Source organism: Candoia aspera, chromosome 3 (assembly GCF_035149785.1).
Source record: "Candoia aspera isolate rCanAsp1 chromosome 3, rCanAsp1.hap2, whole genome shotgun sequence".
Lineage (NCBI taxonomy): Eukaryota > Metazoa > Chordata > Lepidosauria > Squamata > Boidae > Candoia > Candoia aspera.
The window spans coordinates 21,444,613-21,468,667 of record NC_086155.1 but is presented as its reverse complement, the minus strand read 5'-3'; the positions used below and the strand labels follow the sequence as shown (position 1 = coordinate 21,468,667).

Genomic DNA, 24,055 nt, shown 5'->3' with positions numbered 1-24,055 from the left:
CATTTCTTGCTACTGCAATAGCAGCAGAACGAAACACTTACTCTAATATATTACTCTGCCCATTTTCTAAAAGGTGGAAAATCAAAGGAAGGGATTTATAAGCCCTGGCTATGATACTTCAGTCTCATGATGCAAGAGACTTGAACATTTTTGACAGATGGTTTCTCACCTGTCCAAGTTGTTCACAAGCAGTTTGATATTCAGCACGCTGGCAGAGATCTTTCACCCGTTGGTATTTAGGCAAGAAATTTTCTTCTTGAGCATCCATTTTTTCATTGTCTCTTTTGTGTAACAGCTTACTGGAAAAAAAAAGGATTCTTTTTGCTTATGGAAATACAAGTACCTTAAATAGGTACAGTTTTTTAATGAGATTGACATAAGCTAATTCTATACATTTGGGTTAACGTGGACCAATATTTCTATACAATGCAAATTTTGTCTGCTAGAAAAAGCCAACTGGCAACATTAGCTGCCTGATTATTCAGATTCTTATTTTTTGGTCTCACTGCTTCCCATGCATGCTTTTTAGCACATTACCTAAAACACAGCTGAATTCTGTGACTTGTATAGAGAATAGTTCTCTTATTTTTCATAATATAGAACTTTAAAAAAAAGTTTACATAATGGTTAGTCATGAAGGTACAACACTGCAATCTCACTACCAATCACAAGTCATGAAGTTGGCTTTCTGGATTCAAAGGAAACTGAATCCTGTATTCAATATCAAATTCCGTGCTTGTTTTCTAGGTCTCATGGAATCGCTATACTTGTACACACATACAGTACCGCTTCTATATTGTGTTTTCATGAATGAACAACACAGAGAACTGATACTTTCATTAGGCATTGACATGCATTTTGAGTACACGTCAGTGTACTGCATGTACCTCCTTGTTGGCTGAATACAGACAACATTATGTTGACTTGCAAAGTAGTCCCTAGTTTAGAGTACTTGCATAGAAGAGAGTGAGCATGTTTGGTGTAAAACTGGGTTTCAGTTGTGCTGGTGGTATGGTGCCCAAAATATACTAAAACTAACCAATACTCTCCTTACTGTTATCAGGGAACACTGCATGTGGCATGCATATGACAAAGGCCGGTAACCTCGTCTACACCTCTTTCTTATTAAAAAGTGCTATATGACAAGTACAGAAAGAGAGTACAGAAAACGTGACTGGACCATTTGGAATCCCAGAAATGAATGACAGTTGTGACCAATGAGCATCTACTTAGAATAAGGTCTGTTTATTTAAAATATATGGTTTAAGCATAACTCTATTCATATAAACATATGGTATGGACCAAAAAAGTATGATTGATTTGATTGTTTAAGATGAAAGACAGAGAATTAATGATCCATACAAAGGTATTCAGAGGTTCTGAATGTGCTATAGAATGAATGGAAAATGAATATAAGAAACAGAATGTGGAAGCTGTTAAGAACAAAATGAAAAGAAGTATGCTACAGAGAGACATGGAAGAGTGTAGAGTTATATGAATGAGAAATATGAAAAAGGATGCTTGGTGGTTAAGGAAAAAAAATGTGTATAAGAGAAAGATTGCTGCAAAGATTGAGGATGAAAGATATTATATGACATGTGGCAACTGTTCCGTGCATGGGACAGTTTGTGCATGAATCATTTTGCATATCCATAGTATTTGTGTTGAACTGGAAAAATGAAATGAATGATTGCAAGTTGATGAATATATGTACTTGGCTAGAGTGTAGGGAAATGGATGGAGGATTTTAGGATCTCCAAATGCTGTTGGAAATGTATATTCATTAAGAAGCAAAAATGGCTATGTATAACAGTAAGTGGATGCTTCTGCCCACCTTTTCATGGGAAATGAGAGTTGGGTAACTCAGGAGAAATATAATAGTCAGTTGAATGCAGTGGAAATATGGTACTGAGATAATCTGTGTGAATAGGTGATGAACGAATTTGGATTGAAGACAAAAGTGAGTTATTAACTTGAAAAAAAGTACATTGTGGTGGTTTGGACATAAGGAGAAAGAATGAAGATAAACACAAAACAAATATATTAAAATGACTAAATGGTTCAAGAAGAAAGGGAATGCCCAAAAAGTTGCGGTTGGCTGGAACCACTGAGATTCTCAAAAAGAAAGAAAAGTGGGAAGTTGAAAGAACAAAAGGCAATTAGAGGTGGTCCTTGGTTAACGACCACTTGTTCAGCAACCGTTTGAACTTATGATGGCTCTCAACAAATGGTACTTATGACCAGTCCTCAAAGTTCCAGGTGTCAAAGTGTCCCCTCAGTCACGTGATTGTGATCTGGGTGCTTGGCGACTGGCTTGCAATTACGATGTTGCAGCGTCCCGCAGTCATGTGATCACCATTTGCAACCTTCACTGCCGGCTTCCAACAAGCAAAGTCAATGGGGAAGCAGGCAGGAGGTCACAAATGAAGACCACGTCATGTACCACTTAATGACGGCGTGGGATTTGCTTAACAACAGCAACCAGAAGTGCTGGAATTGCTGTTGCTAAGCAATGTGGTCATGTGACATCACGTTTTACGAACACGTTGCCTAGTGATGGAAATTCCAGTCCCAATTACTGTCATTAATTGAGGACTACCTGTGTGAGTAGTGTATGGACAGGGAGGAAGCAAGGATAATTTGCAAAGATAGTTATGAACAAATATAGTGAATGGTTTGGCATAAATTAGATAAATCTATATTTTCTTCTCCTTTTGCTTATCTCATGCTTTAGTTCCTTTGATTTACTATTTCTTACTCCTTTGCTGTGCGTTGCATAAGGCAGCTTCCCCCACAAGGGATTACCATGATGGCTAATTCAGGCTACATTAGTGGCTATTAACAGTGACAGATTAATGTAGCCTGAAGATTCAGAGATAATGTGGTTCTAGACAGCAAATACTAAAGAACAGAAAGTTCTTTAGTTATACAGAAAGCAGAATACTGAACTAGATAGTATGTTCCAGTCTCTTGTTTTTACAATGGACTAATTTCATTAAGTATGGCAGAGAACTGTCTATCTCATTAAAGAAGCAATTAGCTCAGATATTATGATGATCATATTCAACCGTATGTGTTCTTACTATATAGCAGCTCCAGTAAGAATGAATTTACTAATAAATTCATTTTTGTTATTAAAGCAATTTCACAAAGGAAGAACATAATATTGCTGAAGAAAACACATAATTTACGATAAGCAACTGGCTTCAACTACAGTGATTCTGGCACCTTGTGCTTTAAGCAATGCAGAGTCTCTAAAAAAATAAAGCAAATTTCAAAACCACTCACCCTCTCTCCACCAAAAATGAATCCCTCCAGACCTTCATTTTCTTTTTCAAATGGAATCTGGAAAAACTGACAAACAGGTTTGCTGCAGAATGTACTATTAAACTATGATTAGTACAAACGTGTTGTTTTAACTCTGGTTAAGATCCCAAACATTCCACTGAAACCATGTTTAGCTGTCTAAACTCTCAGAAAATGGTAACTGCTTATCAGCTTCTAAATCAGACAAGTTAGAACAGAATTAACAAACTTTTCAGATCCTGATCTGAAGTACATAATCTTGTACTAGGGCAGAAGTTGGAGAAAAATACTTCAAATCTTGCAAGATTGTTAAAGCCAATGAGATTTCAGTGATCTTACTGAAATATTCTGTGAAATCTTATGTGACAAACAGAAATCTTGCAAGATTTTGTCACTCTCTCCCTAAGATCACATAAGATCTTGAGTGAGAAACTTGCAAGATTTCTGTTGTTTAAAAAAAAAATGAAGTTTAATTGTGAAGGTTGTGGATACCATTTTAAAATCAACAGTACCTTGTGTGCCATGTTACTAATCTTTGGATAACAGAAATAGGGAAACTACTATTCCAAATATTTATTTTGGACATTAGGTTCAGTGTAGGAATCTTTATATATCTCTAGTACTCATTAGGTCTCTAGAATGCTCATTATCCAGACACATATAAAATAGGTAGCAGATTGGTAGGAATAGGAATTTACAGCTAGGAAAGATTAGTAAACAAGCTCTGATTATATATACAAAAAAGACTAAAACTTCATTCAGTTGACCTTGGTTACTCCATTTGGACTGATATCAAATTGAAAAAGCCCAGCCAGAAACTGCTTCCCACCCATGCTCCCAGCCCACATGAGAACTGTCAAAACTCTTGCCCCTGCATCAGGATAAGAGAGGAGGAGATTAAAAACAGCACAGATACTAACGGGAAGAATTTCTTGTGTGTGTGTGTCTCCTTTCCTCCAACAATTTGTATGTAACACAAATAGCATTGGTATAAAAAGACACAAGGGAAATTTGAAATCTGAAATACATGGAAATATTTCTTCCTGAAAGATTCATAAGAGTATTTTCCTAATGTACATACACACAAAAGAGAACCAAATGTACCTAATGCTCTATTTAGTAATCAAAACCAGTATTCCTATAATTAGCTTAAAGAACTGTGAACTTCAGGAAATGTACATGTATTGCATACATTTTCCATCCTTACCTATTGACCAGTCTTTCAGAATCCAGCAGTTTTAGTATGGATTTCCCATCCATGTCAGGTGGAATGTCCAGGCCAGCAATATCTAGAATTGTAGGAGCAAGATCGATGTTCAATACAATGTGAGGATTCCTGAAAAGAAATATATATACACAATCTTTACAAAACAGCTGGAACAATAATCCCAGCCTAATCTGTAGCAGACACAGAATGACACCATGTACTCTTCTCACGATTTAAGTGTTTACCAATTGGAAAAATTAGTAATAATTTAGGATTTATATTGCATCTGAGTGTGTCATGCTTGAATTACATTAGTTTGTAATCCTTATAGCATTACGTCAGCATTTTTTTTGATATGTGAAATCCATAAAAATGATGCTGTATCATATTTGAAATCTTGTGCTCTATTATTAAATGTATATAATCCAGACACACTAGGTTTTGTTTCCTCCATTTTGTAAGGAAGATATGGCTGATTGCATTGCAGTGTGTGCTCAATATTTGCAGATACTGCAAATACTGTAACCTTGTGCAAAGATAGATTCTCCTGAAAAGTCTGTATCACATACTGCAATTATATGGTCACCCCATTTTCCCTATTTCTCCTCTCCTGAACTCTTTTCTATCAATTGTCTTGTATCTGCCCTCTTCCCAAAGTTCCAATGCTACTGGCTGTTGTTTCTTTTGAATGATGGGGAGAACCCCTTCTGTTGAGAATCTTCAGGAAATCTGCTGCTGCTATGCTTATGTTTTCTCTGCTAATTTAATTATTTGCTGTTACTTTGCTTCCCCACCCCTGCAGAAGGTACAGTTTATGGTATATCGAGAGGTCCCTCAGACCCAGGAATGTTTTCAGAGCGTTCAGGTTAAGGTGATTATCTAGCCCTTACAGGGCAATTTAGATACAGATATATAAATAGATATTACAAATTGGGGGGAAGAGGGTTAAAGGTGGGGGAAGAGGGTTAAAGGTCAGATAAAAAGAACATTTTTTTCAAGGCCACCTAGCTGAGTTCATGGGAGACACAAGATTAAAAACAACAGGAATTGATTCACAGATCATTTTTAATCATTATATTACAATAACTCCAGCTAAGATGCTTATTGAAACAATCAAGAAGTGCAAATCAAGAAACTAAGCCTTGGAAAAATGATTATACGGATCTTTGAGGACAAGCATGTACTTGCCATAATTTACAGGGAGAAATTACAATTCAAAGATAGTGCCATATGGTTAGTTCTCTGCTCTTTTGCAAATTTCCAGCTTAGAAACACAGCAAGACAGCAATATGCTAATTTGCAACAATGAATGAATCCATTTGTAAATTACTGGATTTGAAAACAAACAACAGCAAGAACCAAAGATAATACATTTGTTTATTTGCTTGACAAGTGCAGCTCAATTTTAATTACCAGTTAATGCAGTGTAGCATTTCAGGATAAAAGTAATGAACCTATGGTAATGAGGCCTCACTATAGCAATGACTGTTAAATCAGGGCTGATAAGTGGGGGGCAGTCAGCAATTAATTTAGATAGATGCAACTGGCCTTAGCAAAAATATTGCTGTGGATGTTTCTCTCTGTATGGAAATAAGAACACCAATTGAGTATCTGACAAATCACCTCTTACGAGTGTGTACAAGTTCCCTTTCTACCATTTTCTCTAATGGAATGAACTATGATTTACTGGGTCATTTGGATTGACCTACAGTATGTGAGCATTACAAAAAATGAGTTTTGATTCTTAGGAGACTCTGAAATGAAGACTTCTGTGCAACACAGATTGCAGACAATTTAAAATACTACCATCTCACAATGTTCTGCAGAAACAGTCTGCTGTCAAGGCTAAGGATACATTCAAATGGAAACTCCTTTAAGTGGTTCTAGAGTAGCACACAAACGTGGTGGAGTTCCTCCAGCAAAAGGTTCTGTTGGAGCCTTTAAATCCCATTAACACTGGGGTTTTCAAACTGTTGGTTTAAGAATTTGAGCAAATCTGATGGGGGTTACCAGTTTCCTGGGTTTGTTTGGGATTTAGACTGAAATTTGATGACTGAGGGTGATAGGTAAGCTTCTTTCTTGCCTACCCAAAATCAATGGTTTTGTTTGCTTGGAAATTACCTGGGTTTTTCATGGCGACAGAGGGGCTTCATGTTGTCACTAAGGTTGAGAACCTTTGCATTAATTTATGAGTACTTTAAAATCTTTGCATGAGTCAGAACTATCTTGACACAGGGTTTTGTTAATTTTGAGTTAGTCAAGAGGACCTAGAATTCAGCGTACAAGATGCCATCAATCTTTTGCAACATGCAGAGCCTCTTCTTTGCTCACACTGATTAAGAGCGAGCTCTAGGGGTGTCTCTGCTTACACCTGCCTTCCCTAAGCTGGTGCTGTTTAGACATTTTGGTCTACAACTCTCATCAGGTGACCATTCAGAGAATTGTGGTCCAAAACATCTGGAGGCACTGGACTGAAGAAGGCAGATCTCACAAAATGCTCAGTCAGAAGCTTTTGCCTTAACAGACCAGGTCAAGCTCATCAAACTCTTCCAACCAAATGCTTGTGCTCTCTCTCTTCTTATTGAACAACTGCTGCTTATTGGTGTGGCTGATCCTGTTTCAGTCCCTGGCCAAGGCTCCTTACTATACATAATATACATAGCTTCAGATGTTGGCTAAGAGGAGTGTATCAGTGATCTTGGAGGATGGCAATTAAATTTCAGAACAATATGACAGAATGAGCTGGGAGTAACATATACATTCATTATATTGTGGTTTCTGTAGGATTTATAAACCACTTTGGCATTCTTCAAAACGAATAGCAAAATAGAAATGCTTTTGAGCAAATAATGACAACAATAATGTGAAATGCCAGAAGACTGGAATAATATCATTTTAATTGAACTACTTTCCTCTAGGCTTCTAACTTTCTTTTAACTGCTTCTTCAAATTTTAATCAAGGAAGGCTGCTAATGAATGCAGGATATGCTTTAAAGATTCCCTATTCCACCAAAGATGAAGCAGGGAAAAATTGAGAAAATGTTCTAGAAGGCTACTGACTGACAAAGAATTCTAGGTATATAGTGCAAAGGATGAATAGATGTGTGCGAAGCAGCAACATACAAAACTGGAACTGAGCACAAGATCTGGAAATTTGGGTATAATTGGGAGATTCCTATTTTGGAAATATACCTTTATTTAATTATTTGACTAGGATAGTTTGCAAATATAGTACAGCTCACCCCAAGTGCATATAACAGAAAAGTAGAGTTTCTTGCAACCTTCCAAAATAAGATGTTTCTTGGAAGTTTACAGGTAACTAACACATAGTTCCCATTCACCTCCAAAAAACTTCAGAGAAAAGCAGCAGCAGGATTTGTCCCTGTGGATCACTTCTGATGAAATGCACATACTGTATCAACGTTCCCCCACCTGATATGTGGGACTTAACTTCCATGATATCCCGCAAGAAGAGCCGTTGGATCAGAGTTGGGGAAAGTTAATATCATCCTGTTATGCTTCAGGTAATCCCTACGGGGTTTTTTAGTCTATTCTGCTGTTATAGGCATGCTATTTTTTTGGTTGTTCTGTTTTTTTGCCTGCTGAAATTCATTTAAATTGAAAATCCTGTGAACAGCCAGTGTAGAGATTTTATAGAAAGAACTGTTGCTGTTTTGCTATATTTTTCTTTCTTTATATTAAAAAGATAAAAAAGTGGGAAAGTGCAAGTGCTAATTATGTTAATACATGCATACTGCTATATATTCATACACACACACACACACACACACACAGAGTTTTAGTGCCAAAATGATTGCTTCATTGCAAATATTAAGCATTAGAATAGTTTGCAGTATCATTCTATTACTTATGTGAAATTCTCTCTTCCTCTCTGCCTCTCTCTTTGCCTCACTTGTAATCAGAACATAAAGGAAATATTGCATAATTCTGTTATTTTACATAATCACACTCTGATGATTACTGTCTACTAGAACTGTTAGCTTTTTTTAAAATTTATTTTTTATCCTGCCTTTATTATTTTTATAAATAACTCAAGACGGGGAACATACCTACTGTATTACTCCTTCCTCCTCTATTTTCCCTACAACAACCACCCTGTGAGGTGAGTTGGGCTGAGAGAGAGCGACTGGCCCAAGGTCACCCAGCCGGCTTTCATGCCTGAGGCAGGACTAGAACAATATTTTTATTCAGAAATCTTTCTTTCACAATCTGTCACCCTGAGGATGGTAAGAGTTGGCCTGGACTATGAAGAATTTAACAGTCTCTCAGTTCATCACAGAAGTACAAGCATTACTTCACAGTTTTTCAAAAGCAAGGCTTTTATTTGGATGTATAAAGAAAGGATTTTGGAATATTTTGTCCAACCTACATCTGTAATCAAACTACTTTAATATGTGCTTCACAAAATAAGTTTTCAGAACACAATTATCCTATGGGTTGCAAAGTTCTCTAAATTTTGTGAAGCCAAAGAATATGCTCCTAGCAGCATCTGCTTCAGGTCGTCTTAATTTATTATTATTACATTTTTACTCTCAGAGATGGTGGGGACGTGGTGGCGCTGCGGGTTAAACCGCTGAGCTGTCGATCGGAAGGTCGGCAGTTCGAAACCGCGCAGCGGGGTGAGCTCCCGTTGTTAATCCCAGCTCCTGCTCACCTAGCAGTTCGAAAACATGCAAATGTGAGTAGATCAATAGGTACCGCTTCGGCGCAGGGTAACGGCGTTCCGAGTCGTCATGCTGGCCACATGACCCGGAAGTGTCTATGACAACGCCGGCTCCAAGGCTTAGAAACGGAGATGAGCACCGCCCCCTAGAGTCGGATTCGACTGGACTTTACGTCAAGGGAAACCTTTACCTTTACCTTACTCTCAGAGATAGAGGGAAAAGCTGGTTAAGTTTCCTGCCTCAAGCAAAAAATGTTTTGAACTGGAATCTCAAACTTCATTTCAAATTTAAAGCACCTCATTTCAGACATGAATCTGTTGATTTGAGGGCTGAATGGACAGTTCCAAGCATCTTGGAAATGTTTCAAAACAGACACAAGACTCTTGCAAGATGTTTGAGACAGCCCATTATGCACTCAAAACAGCCTTTTATCATCCAAAGTGGAGTGTTTCGCATTCAGAATGGGGTGTTTCAAATTCAATATGGTTTGATTTGAAATGTTTGATACCTTATTTCATGGGCTTAGGGCAGGGCTGCAACTAGGGTCTGTGTCACCCGGGGCAAACATGGATTCCACGCCCATTTTGGCGCCCCCCCCCAGTGGGGTGCCTGGGGCACATGCCCCATTCCCCCCCCCCAGTTGTGGCCCTGGCTTAGGGTATCGTTTGGGTACGTATTATTTGTTAATAATACAAGCACTCAGGGTGGCTTATAACAATTAAACCAAAATACAAAATATAAAACATGACAACCAAATCAATAGAAAAAGCATCCCTCAACAATTAAAGGAAATGTGTTTTTGCCATTTTGCCAGCTAGGAGAGTGGGGGCCAAATGCTCCTCCTTAGGGAGGGTATTCCATGCAGGAGGAGGCCCTCTCCCTCTTGCCAGGCAGCTGAACTTCAGGAAGCAGGGGCATCTTCAAAAGGGCCTCTCCTGCTGATCTAATTAATCAAGCCCAGGTGATGGTGGAAGTGGCTCCTTAGACAATCAGAACCTTAAGGTTTGAAAGGTTAAACTGGGCTTGGTCAGCAAGCTTATCTTCCAGTATGGACATCATGTGCTCCCTCTACTTTATGTTAGTTAGGAACACATTTTGTACCAGTTGTAATTTCCAGCAATCAAGATGGATTGTAACCAAGATGTGGATAGCTGCTGCAAAGTAGTTTTGCAAAACACTCCCTTCCATAGCCACTACCTGCAAATCCAGTGGGAACTGGGGTCAAGGTGCATTGAGAAACTATGGACCTGCTTTTTCTTGGGGAGTACAACCCCAGTCAAAACAGGCTTCACTTCAACCCTTACCCTAACCCTAACGCTAACCCTCAGTGCACATCTTGGTTTATTGTGATGAAAAATGAGTACACATTTTAAGGGGAAATATGAGAAATGCCTATCACTGAAATGTGTACTTGGAAAAAAATGAAATTGGACAAACAGATCTGACACTGAATACATGCAAAGTGAACTAAAAACTGAGTTATTCATCCCTATGTGGATGGAGAAGAAAATTGGTCTGAAAGGCTGCTGTGCTTTGGAGCATTCTAACATTCTCCTTTAATAAAGGACAGCATGCTCCAGTGTAAAGGTTTGAAAATCTGGGACAGCAAAAAAATATACCATCAATAATTCTGTTATGCTACAGTCTTATTAAGAGTAGACCTATAAGAGAATTTAGGGAAATTGGCACCAGGGAAGTCAATTGAAGAGGAATACTCAATACAGTGCTGCAACTCAAAAGATCATTTCCCTGGTTACCACTCTTGAAAAATAATCTCTGATGAAAAGGTAGCCCAGGGGAAGAGGAATGGTAGCTTCAAGATTGTATAGAAGACAGAGCAGAAGTAATGGTCTGGGCTGGATAAAATTCAGAGGGGATACATAACCAAGAGGTAATCTAGGGTAGGAGGACTTAATAAGGAAATACTGTACCTTATTAAAGGGAGGTGTTTTGAATATTGCTTGAATGCCAGCAAAATGTTAGTTTTATGCAGGCATATCCCGCATCCAAGAAGTAAAGTAGGAAGTAATGTTGGCATGCCTACAAACTCTTCCTTATAACATTTAGGTGCCTGACTGCCTTATAGATCTTTGAGTATTCAGTAGGAAGATCTTTACCAAGATTCCTGGCTTCTTTACTGAGTTTCCTGACTGCGGAAACCCTAAATATATTCAGCCCATAACAGAAATCTTTGCAGATGCCCATCCATATTCCATCCCCACATTAGCTTTGCTCATGAACAGTGTACAGGGAAATGCCTGTATAAAAAAAGAGTGATATCAAAGCTCTTTCTCAAGGTCAATGCAGAATTAAACAGAAGATTCAGTTCACTCCCCCAGTGCCACCAAGTCCATTAACTTACAAGGATCCAGCCTCCACATTTGGACCACGTATATAGAAAGGGACTCTGATGTCAAATTCATATGGCATGGATTTTCCTTTCACCAATCCAAATTGCCCAATATGATAGCCATGGTCTGCTGTGTATATTATATAGGTATTATCCAGTTCACCTGTTTCAACTAATATATTAAAAATCTGAAAAATAAAATAAATACATTCATAGAGACATAATGTCTTGGACAGAAAAAAACAACAACCTGATTGTTATTATATAATATTGAATATGGACAATATGTATTCTATTCTTAAAAATTCTCTACTTATTTTTCCTCTGGAAGATTCTCTTTAAAGAAAAAAAAAGTTAGACAATCAAGGCAATAAATACTGTCATTATTTGTGCAATTAAGCTTTCAACCAAATGTACCTATAAACAAAGAAAAAAGGCAGTGGCAGTAACTAAGAGCAAAGGGTATTTTTACTCTTACAAGACTAAGCTCTGAGCAGCCTTCCTCTGGAACCACTGGACCTCTGGAATTGTTGGACTACCAATGGCTGTGCTGGTGGGATTAATACAAGTTATTGTCTAGCACCTCTGGAAGAGGCCTGATCAGGGAAGGCTAATACATCATGTTGCAGGATATTCTATCCCTTAATAAACCATGCAACAATTTATACTTTCCCCCCAAAAAATGCACATTTGTTTTTAATACTGTAAGGAAGTGCAACAAATTAACAGGAAAATGAACAAAACCTGAAACAGCATAAAATTCTAATTATAGGGGCCAACACAAGCCATTTCTTCATGAAATCCACAAGCCCAAGCCAAGGACTACTCTTCAGTTTGGACCAAAGTATGTTCTTGGATCCTTAAAAAAAATAGTTAAGGGGGCAAGTTTAACTGGTCTGTGTCCTGTTACTTGAAGTAAAAAAATGGAAGGGAATTCATGGTTCTGATCATGAAATCTGTTTTCTACTATGCCTAGTTTTACCCAAAGATAATTAAAATAGGAGCAAAACTTATGATTCCCATAATCTGCACAAAAATTATCCCCACAGTATATAGCAGGTTTTTTCCCCCCAACCTTATATCTTTCTGAGTTTTAGTCTTCAACTCCTATAATAGAGGCTGAAGTCCAGCATGGACTACTGGTTTTCTCAGGTCATAATGTTTTGGTTATTTAAAAGGTTAGCTATCCTCAACTCAGATGGACAATGCACACATAATCATAATTGATAATTCAGTACATCGATAACTACATTTTATGGAATTACATGTTCTTAATTCTGCTTTGGTTAACTTATCTCTGGTGAAACATTTTCCTTCAAAATGTATTTCTGGTTTCTGTAAGACTCTGTTTCTTTATCTAACAAGGAATAGTAACCACAACATTTTATGATGACCCAGATACCTTCATATTTGATACAAAAAAGCAGGTCAAAGCACAACTATTTTTGGAGTCCACCTGTGATAAAGCAGAAGGTTAAGTCTGACTGACTGGTTGGATTTTAAAATGTATTGCCCCTATTTATAATTATGTAGTTAATGTCAGCAAATTTACTAGGGTTTTTTTTAAGGCATAATAGCTGCTCTGATAAATTGCAACATTGCAAGCTAATATCTCAAATGCATACAGTAGCATTGACAAAGATTATATCATCCTAGAACAAACCACAAATCAGTGATAATGGTAATCATAATACCAATTAATGGAGCTTCAATGTAATCTTAATCTTATTGTCATATGATGCCTGTGTTATACTTAATCTTAAACAAATTGCAAGAAGGTCAGATAAGCAGCAATAAATTGTTTTTCCTCCATGTTTGTCTGGCAGCTTTATAAGCTGAGAACAAGCCCATCAATTTTGAGAGAAGGCACCAACTAAGATGAATGTTACCAAAGCACAGACACCAAGCTAGCTCTCTAGGTTTCCTTTATTTTCTCTCTCATTCATAGCCTTATATTCAAGTTAAGTGCGACTGTGTGCTGTGTGAGAAAATAAAGCTGAACAAATGAAACATCCTCTAACTAAACTGGCAGCAGCTTCCCATATTCTTGCCATTAGGGTCAGTAGGGCTGTCACACATTAAAAACAGTATTCTCTGTAATGGATCCAAATCTTTGGGATTTATCCCAAGTGGCCTACACTTTGCTTCATCAGGGTATTATTTAGATGAGGCAATATATGTTTTAATAAGATTATTGGTAATTTGCATTTTGTTTCTCAATTCTCTTATAAATCATTGTGGAAGAACATAGCATAAATAAACAAGCAAACTCTAGCTCCTTCCACTGGACATACCCATATCAGGGATTGAACCAGAGACTTCAGCAGGCAAACTATGGGCTCCATTACTGAGCCATCACACACACAAAAAGTAAAAATAGGATTGTGCAAAATATTTCATAAGTTTTGTGCATGATTTGACTTGCCATCTTCCCTGGTAAAGAATTGCTTGGATCCATCCATTTATATTCACATTCATATACTGCTTGAGAGGTTTGAGGTTTCCCTACACAGAGTTTCAGAAATAACTCCTACATATTGTTAGCACGTTGTTTGGGAAAAAAATATTTGAAGGCTTTGAGGTGCAAGACCGGTTTCCCTATTTTCTAAAGCAAGGAAGCCAAGAAACTTCACCCTTTCTTTTGCAACGGCTGCTTCTGGAACTGTTTCAGGAAACTAGAAGAGATGGCACCCCTTTTTCTTGTTCAAGAGCCTCCCCTGACTATATCTCTTCAACTTGTCTCTATGTGGCTATGAACTTAGTTGTGTGAAGCAGCCTGGCTTCCAGCTTTATTTACTGTATTTAGGGATCTTTCCAGATCTATCAGTGTTCAGTCCTTGAATTACAGACTGGAAACAGAGTGGTGAACAGTCCTAATATTCTTACCATTTAAATGCCAGTAGTCAGACTGAGTACTGGACTAGGACCAAGGAGATCCTAATTCATATCCAGCCTCATCTATGGAAACTCAGTAATTTTCTCTCAGTCCACAGAGATGTTACTGTGATGTTAACATGAGGGAAGTCCCACATGAATATTAAGCTACCAAGGAAAGTTGGGATATAAATCCAGCTACAAAGTCAATTTCGACAGTGGCCCTTCTAACACCTGGTTTTAAAAGAAACAGGGTGTATTTTGGTTAAAATATACTTCCCTGCTTTTCCTGTTCCTAATATAAACACTGGCTGATTAAGCACTATATTTTCATTGCAGCACTCAAATTCAGTCACTTCAAAAGGATTTTCCCAACTTGGTTCCTTGTAGGCATACTGAAGTTCCCATTATTCCACAATCAACACCCAACACCCATTGGATGACAGAAGTTGTTGTCTTCTACAACTGATGGATGTCAGATTGGGGAATGTTGTTTCAGAGGCTTTGTTCCTACACTTTTCCAACAGCTGCTTCTACCACTCAGGGCTTCATTAAGAACGACTGGAACTGCCCCCTCCCACAAAGAGTATTGTTTGCTGAATAACCTCTACTTAACATATGTCATTATCAAAACAACTTTTATTTCCTGCCATTTCATCTAGTAGGGGTGAAATAGTGATCAACAGCCATTATATTTCAGAGCAGTAATGCAGACTAAAGGCAGACTACATTTCCTACTCCATTTTCACCTGTATCTTTGGCTACAGTTATAATGGACACTAGGAAATATTTGCTATTGGAAAGATTTTATAATTTAGTGCCTCTGTTCTTCCTGGAGCAATGCAACCTCATAAACCAAAGGGGAAGCTTGAATCTCTGCAGTTGTGAGAATCTTTGTTTAGTTTGGCAAAGCTTCATTTGTTTCTTGAATGGTCCGGGAACATAGGACCTTCATCTAAGACTTGAGGAATAAGATCATAAATCTTACCGCCTCCATGGAATCATCCACAGACATGAGTGTCTGAAGTCGTTTCTGCTGTAGCATATTAGTGAATTCCATATGAATAGGCTTCATGGGACCTGTATATCTCATTATCCAGTGCTTGTCCGGGTTTGGAGCGTAATTATAACTGGGTGTGCTAGAGAGACAGAAATAATGAACAGCCAGTAAAATAAACATAGTATGCCACCCACCCTAATCTGCCAATACTTTGGAGAAGGCACTATGACTCAGAAAAAGTTTGCACAAGCACCACGTCAATATTCAATGCAGTATGGAGACTGAATTCAGCATCCGGGGGAACCTCGGTTGTAATTTTTAAAGTCCAGATTCGAATCCTCATAGATTCTCTTTTCTAAAGAAGCTCCCCATTTCATCTGCATACCTTTGGGGTACAGAGCAGAGGTAGGCAACATTTTTTTTTAATTGAATATTTTATTACCCTCGGGTAATTTGTGGGGGCATGCAGAGAAAACATCCATCTTTTTTTAAACATCCTTTCCCCCCCCTTCTTGATATTCCCTTCAGTGGTGTCAATAGGAATTCACAGTTTTAGTCAGAATAATGAAAGCAATGTTGCCACACAAGCTCTGCTCCTTTGGGGTGTGCGTGTGGTGTTGTAAGTCACAGAGAAAAGGAGTGGGGTTTGAATCATAGCAATGCAATGTTGCTGACATTAGTTCACTTCTCTCTTATTTCTCTCTCACAAGCAACAGCTGTTGTCAGCCTTGTGAGGCAGACCAGATCAGGAAACTGACTGCACAGGAGGGAAGTCTAGAACTTTGCTTTATTGAAATAGGCAATAGTAACAGAATCTTGCAGGTCTGTCTGTGTTGCCCATTCCCCCTCTCTAACACTCCAGGAAGTCAGGGGGAAGTGTTGTTAATTCCCTAAAAGCTCAATAAGGAAAATAGATTTGTCATTATAGCCTGTTATATATTTCCAGGTTGGATGTCTCAGCTACAGAGAAGAGGGTAGCCCTTCTTGTTTGGAATAACGTAGTAAAATGAGTTTTGGTCCTTCACCACAAGTTGGGAAACATTTATACACATTATACATCTTTATGATCTATATAATAGCCAGGAATGTGAAAAATGCTCTAAAATCTGAAGTGGCAAGTTATCTGTCATGCGCTGCCTACCTCTGAATAACACTCAGACACTGGTTCGCGGATCAGGCTCTGGTTTATTTGCAGGGCAGGTACAGCGTTGGTAGAAAAAAGCTGAGAGTGACAGGAGCGCGCCGGTGCGGGGTTTAAATACCCCGCGCCGGTCAGCGCCCCCTCGCTCACGGTCACGTCACCCCCCTTTGTCCAATGCGTTGCCCTGCCGGTGGGTGAGGGTTTCCGGGATCGCCCATCATCAGGTTTCCCATTCCTCTGCTGATTGCTTTCAGCTGGGCGATCCCCGTTGTATTGCCGCTGATGGCTTGGGTGTGCTCCGTGATCCGTTTAGCTATTGTTTGTTGGCCGTTAGTCGTTGTGGGTTGATGGCCACTTATCTTGTACCCCTTCACCTATTTCCTTGCCATTGTCATGTGTGCCATTGCGCTGATGACTTTATCTCAACAGCACTCATGACATACTGCCCCCTTTTCGAATAGTGTTCCCCCCCGGTTTTCTGGGTTTTCCCCGTGGAGCTGTCAAAACGCCACATTTTTTTTTTTTTTCAAAGTTCCCGCCGGAGTAGTTGTCGCCCCTCCCTTTGCTCCTCCCTCTACCACGTGCCTTCCCAGGGTGTGTCCATGGTGCGCATGCTCGGGTCCTGACCTGGCGTGCGCATGCTCCAGCCACACCCTGTTTGTTTGGCTCAGTTTGGCGAGGAGAGAGGCGTGGCTGGTCGGGTGCTTCTCAGCTCCAGGTAGGGCCCTTCTTTTTTCTTATTTAAAGTGCGTCGCCTTTGTTGTGTCTCCTGGGCGTTACCCCCAGGTTGCCCTGTTGACTTGCTTGCCACTCCCCCGCGGCCGGGGGGCGGGGGGAGGGTGCTGGCGAACGTTTGTCACCACCCCGTGGGCCCGGGGCGGGGGGAGTGAGTCCCGGGGGGGGGGAGGTCCACCCAAGTCGCGGGCTTGGGGGGGCCCTTTCCCTTGGGGCACGGGAGGCGGGGGGGGGGCCTGCGGGGGGGGGGTTGGTTTTGCTGACCTTGGTTGCGGTTTGTCGGGGTATGCCCGGTGAAATGCTCTGGTCAGGTCAGGCGCGTTAACGTTGTGCGCCGCCACCCATTCCGGGTGGGGGAAGTGTTTCCACCTGACCAGATAGTGTAGAGTTCCTCGTTGCTTGCGGGAGTCGAGAATGTCCCTTATCTCGAAGTGGTGTTGCCCGTCGATCATCACCGGTGCGGGCTGTGGCGTGCTTGGGTGCCATCGGGAGGTGGTTGCCGGTTTCAGGAGGCTGGTGTGGAACACCGGGTGGAGTCTCCGGAGGTTGTGTGGCAGGTCCAAGCGTATTGCTACCGGGTTCACTATTTGCGTGACTCGGAACGGCCCGATGTACTTAGGCCCCAGTTTTTTCGAGGGTTGGGTTGACTTTAGGAACTTGGTGGATAGATAGGCCATATCCCCCGCCTGGAACGTCGGTTGTTGGCGCCGGTGCTTGTCGGCCTGCTCTTTGTAGGCTGCCTGTGCATCCTTCAGCGCCGCCGTGATTACTGGCCATGCTTCCGCGATCTTCCGTCCCCAGTCGCTAGCGTCCACCTGGGGTTCTGGGGGTTGAGGTAGCTCCGGTATGGGGACGAAGTCGCGCCCCGAGACTACTTCGAACGGAGTTTTCCCCGTGCTCGTGTGGACGGCGTTGTTGTATGCGACTTCGGCGAATGGGAGCAGTTCAGCCCAGTCGTCTTGGTGGTAGTTAGTATATGATCGTATGAATTGCTCTAAGGTGGCATTAAGAACCTCTGTGGCTCCGTCCGTCTGAGGGTGCCAAGCCGTAGATAGGGCCTGTTGGGTCCCCGTCAGCTTCAGGAAGGCCCGCCAGAATTTGGAGGTGAACTGTGTGCCCCTGTCGGTCACCACACGTGCGGGACATCCGTGTAGCCTGTACACGTGGATGAGGAAGAGTTTGGCTAGCTGTTGTGAGGATGGGACCGACGTGCAGGGGATGAAGTGGGCCTGCTTTGAGAAGTAGTCCTTCACCACCCAAATGGCCGTTTTCTTCTGGCTGGGTGGGAGGTCCACTATAAAATCCATAGAGATTTCCTCCCATGGGCGGGAGGGTTCTGCCACCCGTTGCAATAGCCCCGCAGGTTTGCCTGGTGCCCGTTTGGCCCTAGCGCACGTTGGGCAGGACGCCACGTAGGTTTTTACGTCTCGCCTGAGCGCGGGCCACCAGAATTGACGCCGTGTTAGGTGTAGGGTCTTGAGGAACCCAAAGTGTCCTGCTTGCTTGGCGTCGTGTGACCTATGCAAGATCGCTTGGCGTTGCGAGTCCGGGACGTAGATTCTGCCTTCCCCCCATGCCAGGTCTTGTGCCATCGTTACCTTGTCGGGGTTTGCCAGGAACCAGGGGTCGGTTTTGAGGGCGGCGGCGAGGTCCGTGTGCATTCCCCCTGGTAGTTGCGGTTGGCTTCTTTCAGTCGCCGGTTGTCCCGTCGTCGGCTGCGCCGTAGAGTCGAGCTGCCTCCGTGCGCCGCTTCGGGTGGTCACGGCCATCCCCAGTTGCGAGGCGGATAGGACCGTCCCAATGGTGTCTGGGGCGGGCTCTTCGTCTTGGGGCAGTCGGGAGAGGGCGTCGGCCAGGAAGTTCTTTTTGCCCGGCATGAACTTCAGCTGGAAATTAAAGCGGCTGAAGAATTGGGCCCATCGGACCTGTTTTGGGCTAAGGCGTCTAGGCGTTCGTAGGGCCTCGAGGTTCCGGTGGTCAGTCCAGACCTCGAATGGTTGGGTGGCTCCCTCGAGTAGGTGTCGCCATGTCTCTAGTGCCGATTTCACCGCGAAGGCTTCTTTCTCCCAGACGTGCCATCGCCTCTCTGTCTCGGAGAACTTCCTTGACAGGTAGGCGCATGGTTTCAGGAGTCCCGTGGGGTCTTTCTGTAGCAGGATGGCTCCCAGGGAGAAGTCTGAGGCGTCGGCTTGGACCACGAACGGCCGTTCTGGGTCCGGGTGCGCGAGGATTGGCTCCGTAGTGAACAGCGCTTTCAGCTTGTTGAATGCGGTCTGGCACGCAGGAGTCCAATTCAGCACTGTGCCTGGGTTCTTGGCGCGTCGGGTGTCCCCCACCCCTTTGGTTTTGAGGAGGTCCGTTAAGGGGAGGGCTATCTCAGCGAACCCCCGGGCGAATGACCTGTAGAAATTCGCGAATCCGAGGAAGCTCTGTAGTTGCCGTCTGTTGCGGGGCCGCTCCCAGTTTAGCACCGCTTCGACTTTTGCGGGGTCCATTTCGATGCCGTCCCCGGAGATTCGGTACCCCAGATAGTCTAGGCGCTCTTTGTGAAACTCGCACTTTGTAGGCTTGGCATAGAGCTGTGCCCTTCTGAGCTTGTCGAGGACTTGCCTGACTAGGGTTACATGTTCCTCGTGCGTTTTTGTGTAAATAAGGACGTCGTCGATGTAGACCAGGACCCCTTTGAACAGATGTTCATGCAGTACCTCATTGATGAGCTGCATGAACACCCCAGGGGCCCCCGCGAGTCCGAAGGGCAGTACTTTGTACTGGAAAGCGCCTAGGGGGCAGTTGAACGCCGTCTTCCATTCGTCCCCCTCCCTGATTCGGATGCGATAGTACGCCTCGCGAAGGTCCAGTTTGGAAAAGACTTTGCCCGTGGACAGGTGGGCGAGCATGTCCTTCACCAGGGGCAAGGGGTATTTGTTGGACAGGGAAGCCGCGTTTAGGCCCCGGTAGTCGGTGCAGAGCCGTAGGGTCCCGTCTTTCTTCTCCCGGAATAAGACGGGGGCTCCGACCGGTGAGCATGCTGGCTCTATGAATCCCCTGTCTAGGTTTTTATCGATGAACTCCCGGAGGGTTGCCATCTCCTTCGGGGTCATCGAATAGATCTTTGGTCTAGGTAAGGGGACGTCGGGCAGTAGGTCGATCCGGCAATCCGTCTTGCGGTGGGGGGGTAGTTGGTCAGCTTCTGCCTCTCCGAAGACCTCGGAGAAGTCGGCGTATTGTTCTGGTAGGTCTGCTGTGGTAGCGGCGTTGTCTTGTGTGGTCGCCTCCGCTCGTCCTACCGTGGGGTTGGTTCTGCCCGCTGGAACTGGTGCTCGATACTCGCCGTCGCCGAATGTGAAGGTGCGGGTCTCCCAGTTGATCCGCGGGTTGTTTGTCGCGAGCCATGGCATCCCCAGGACTGCAATGGGCCGTCCGATGTGCGTGACTATGAACGATGTGCGCTCGGTGTGAGTGCCCATTTGCAGGGTGACCGGCTCGGTTTGTAGCGTGGCTGGTTTCCCTCCCGCTGTAGAGCCATCCAGCTGGTGGAATGCCAGCGGCGTGGGGAGGGGGAAGCAGCGGAGGTCGAGTTTGGCGACTAGGTCGGGGTGGATGAGGTTTTTTGAGCACCCAGAGTCCACTAGTGCCGCGGCCGTGGTGGCTCCGTTGCCGGCAGAGAGTTTAATTGCTGCCAATATTACGGGGCTTTCGTCGTTTCGTTGAGGTGGTCCGCGCTGCTGTCCCACCGCCTGCCTCGCCACGCGTTTCAGGGCAAGCGGGGAGCATTTCCCGCCGGCTGGTCGGGGTCTGCATTGTCCTCTTCCCCCCAGTAAGCGTCCCAGCCCTCTTCTGGTGTCGCTGTGGCCACGGTCATTCGGCGGTGAGGGGGTGGCCCCGGGTTGGGTGGTTTGGGGCTAATTTTCGGAGTGGGTTTGGGCGCGCTGGTCGGCGGTCGGTTGGCGAAGCAATCCGCCGTCTTGTGCCCTAATTTGCCACACCTCCCGCAGGGCTCCCGGTTGAACTTCTTTTTTGGGTATATGGGGCCGGCCATCCCCCCGTGTGGTGCGGGTACCTTTTTCCCGGCATAGTTTGTGTCTTCCGTGGTTGTCATGAGGAAGGTGCGGTGCGCATGTTCGGCTTTCCCCGCGAGGTGGATCCACCCGTGTAACGTTTCTGGGTCGTCGCGGTAGAGGGCCCATTGGAGAACGTCGCGGTTGAGCCCCCTTTTGAACATTTCCAGCAGGTTGGTCTCGGACCAGTCGCTGACCTTCCCCGCGAGGGCTTTGAACTCCAGGGCGTAGTCAGGGACCGTGCGTGTGCCCTGTTTAAGTCTTTGGAGTGCGCTTTTCGCCCTTACTTTGGCTAGGGGGTCTTCGAAGTAGTTTTTCATCTCATTGATGAAAGCAGTGAAGGTGGCGAGGGCGGGGGAGCTGGACTCGTACAGTTGGACGTACCAGTCCGCCGCCCTGTCTTGGAGTTTGATCGCCACGGCGGCGATCTTGTCGGCCTCGGAGTCATAGGAGTGTCCGTGCCTCCCCATGAACTCCCTAGCGTTGGTCACGAAAAACGAGAGTTTTGTGGGGGTCCCATCAAAGAAGATGGGGAAGTCCTTTGGGGCCCGGGCGTTTTGTGCGGCCCCGCCTCTTGCTTCTCGGGGTGTGGTGTCGGCCACCTGTGCCGTCTGCTGACCCTCCGCTGGCCCGTGTGGGTTCGGTGCTTCGCTCGGGGTGTGGGCCTGTGCGGGGACGTCGTTGGGTGGCGCGGGGGGCATAAGCGACTGGAGCATGGTCCGGAGTTCCGTCAGTTGAGCCCGCATGGCCGCGAGTTCAGCTCGTGCCTCCTCGTCCACAGCCCGCGCCGCCGCTGGGGCCGGTTCCGTTGGCGCGTCCTCGGGGGTGGGTTGCCGGCGGGGTTCATCGTCCCTCTGCCGCGGGTCCGCTTCCTCCGCCGTCTGCTGGGTGTCTCCGTCGTCCTCCTCCGTGTTGACCGCCGTTGGGCTGTCGCTCCACGCCCGTTGCTGGGGTGCGATGTGGGGCGCGGGGTCCTCCGCTGGTTTTGGAAGTCGTGCTGCTCCCTCCCGCGGTCGGGTTGCCTCCGTCGCCATCTCCCCTTGGGGTTGGAGCTGAGGCTCGGGTCGGGTGGGGTGGGCGTCCATGGCTCCGGGAGTCCGCGGTGCCTCTGGCCTTGGTCGGTCCTCCTCTGTCTCTTGCCGCGCGGCTCGCCCTCCTTGCCCGCGCCGCTCCGGCCTCATCTTGCTGGTCTTCTCGCCGTCTACTCCTCCCGCGGCTCGTTGTCGTCCGGTGGGGCTCGGCGAGGCTGAGTTTATGACTCTCAGCTTTATGTCATGCGCTGCCTACCTCTGAATAACACTCAGACACTGGTTCGCGGATCAGGCTCTGGTTTATTTGCAGGGCAGGTACAGCGTTGGTAGAAAAAAGCTGAGAGTGACAGGAGCGCGCCGGTGCGGGGTTTAAATACCCCGCGCCGGTCAGCGCCCCCTCGCTCACGGTCACGTCACCCCCCTTTGTCCAATGCGTTGCCCTGCCGGTGGGTGAGGGTTTCCGGGATCGCCCATCATCAGGTTTCCCATTCCTCTGCTGATTGCTTTCAGCTGGGCGATCCCCGTTGTATTGCCGCTGATGGCTTGGGTGTGCTCCGTGATCCGTTTAGCTATTGTTTGTTGGCCGTTAGTCGTTGTGGGTTGATGGCCACTTATCTTGTACCCCTTCACCTATTTCCTTGCCATTGTCATGTGTGCCATTGCGCTGATGACTTTAGCTCAACGGCACTCATGACATTATCATTCATAGTATATGAGAATACATTTTAGCAGCAGCAGCAGCTGCAGCGTACAAGGAGGCTAATACTCTAACTGGAAAGCATAAGAATGACAATTTCATCTGATGAAACTAAAGGGGTTTGCCAAAAAAGCCCCATTGCAATATTTACTAGCTGCATATTTAGCAGAATTTCAATCTTACTACATAGGCAGTTATCAGGAAAACATGCTATATTAAATGCTTATTATTATTATTTCAAAATTAGCCAGACCTGAATCAGCTTTTGTAAACCAAGTTCTAATCCTATAAACTATGTAATTTCCATTACCTCCAGCTTGCACAAGTACCATGTAATGGTTTTCCCTACGCGCCCAGCAAAATTTGCATCCTACCCAATGATAGAGACAAGAAAGAAGGAAACAGATGCATCTGAAAGAGCAAGCTGGAAAGAAGCTTGGATGCCTGGCTAAGCATTAAGGACTTCAGGTTTAAACTAGAAATGTTTTAAGCAGTCCTGATGAGCTCCCTAGGACTTTGTGCAGGCATGCCTAATAGACATATATGAATGGCTGGCCTTCCACTTTTTCTAGGTCCAGCTTTTTGGAAAGAAGCAGCCAAGACTTGTAATGACTATGATTCCAGGTGTTATTTTTGTATATCTTGAGAAACTGAGCTTTACTGATATATCAGGATTACATGCAAATATCCCATGCATATGTGTGTTTGAATAGAGGTGATAGGCAAAATGTTTAGAATAGGTAAAAATTAGTCTCCGGTTTTCCAGCATCCTGAATGTGCTTAGAAATTTGTTTAATGGTGTTTTAGCAAATGGAATGCTTTGATATGAGTTTTCTGAGTGTTCAGAGAAAAGGAAGGGAGGTTTCTTCTTTCAGGGAGAAAAGGTTGCTTATTATTCTCTTACATGGCTAATGTTCCCTCTGATTTCAGAATGTTATTGTGTCAGGATAATGACAGCGCGGCTTTGAAAA

At 44.0% G+C, this 24,055-nt stretch overlaps 2 protein-coding genes across 3 annotated transcripts in view; one reads left to right on the top strand and one right to left on the bottom strand.

The window, feature by feature from the left end:
• The window catches only part of SULF2 (sulfatase 2), a 328,818-nt gene that overhangs the window by 42,348 nt on the left and 262,415 nt on the right, over positions 1-24,055 (bottom strand). For both annotated transcript variants that reach the window (XM_063297104.1, XM_063297103.1), the window contains 5 exons: positions 15,411-15,561; positions 11,561-11,736; positions 4,514-4,642; positions 3,289-3,354; positions 170-299 (listed from right to left, as the gene is read on the bottom strand). In XM_063297104.1, the coding sequence (XP_063153174.1) occupies positions 170-299; positions 3,289-3,354; positions 4,514-4,642; positions 11,561-11,736; positions 15,411-15,561 (652 nt within the window). The remainder of the gene's footprint in view (positions 1-169; positions 300-3,288; positions 3,355-4,513; positions 4,643-11,560; positions 11,737-15,410; positions 15,562-24,055) is intronic.
• The window catches only part of NCOA3 (nuclear receptor coactivator 3), a 221,839-nt gene that overhangs the window by 164,995 nt on the left and 32,789 nt on the right, over positions 1-24,055 (top strand). The gene's annotated exons all lie outside the window — the stretch shown is intronic.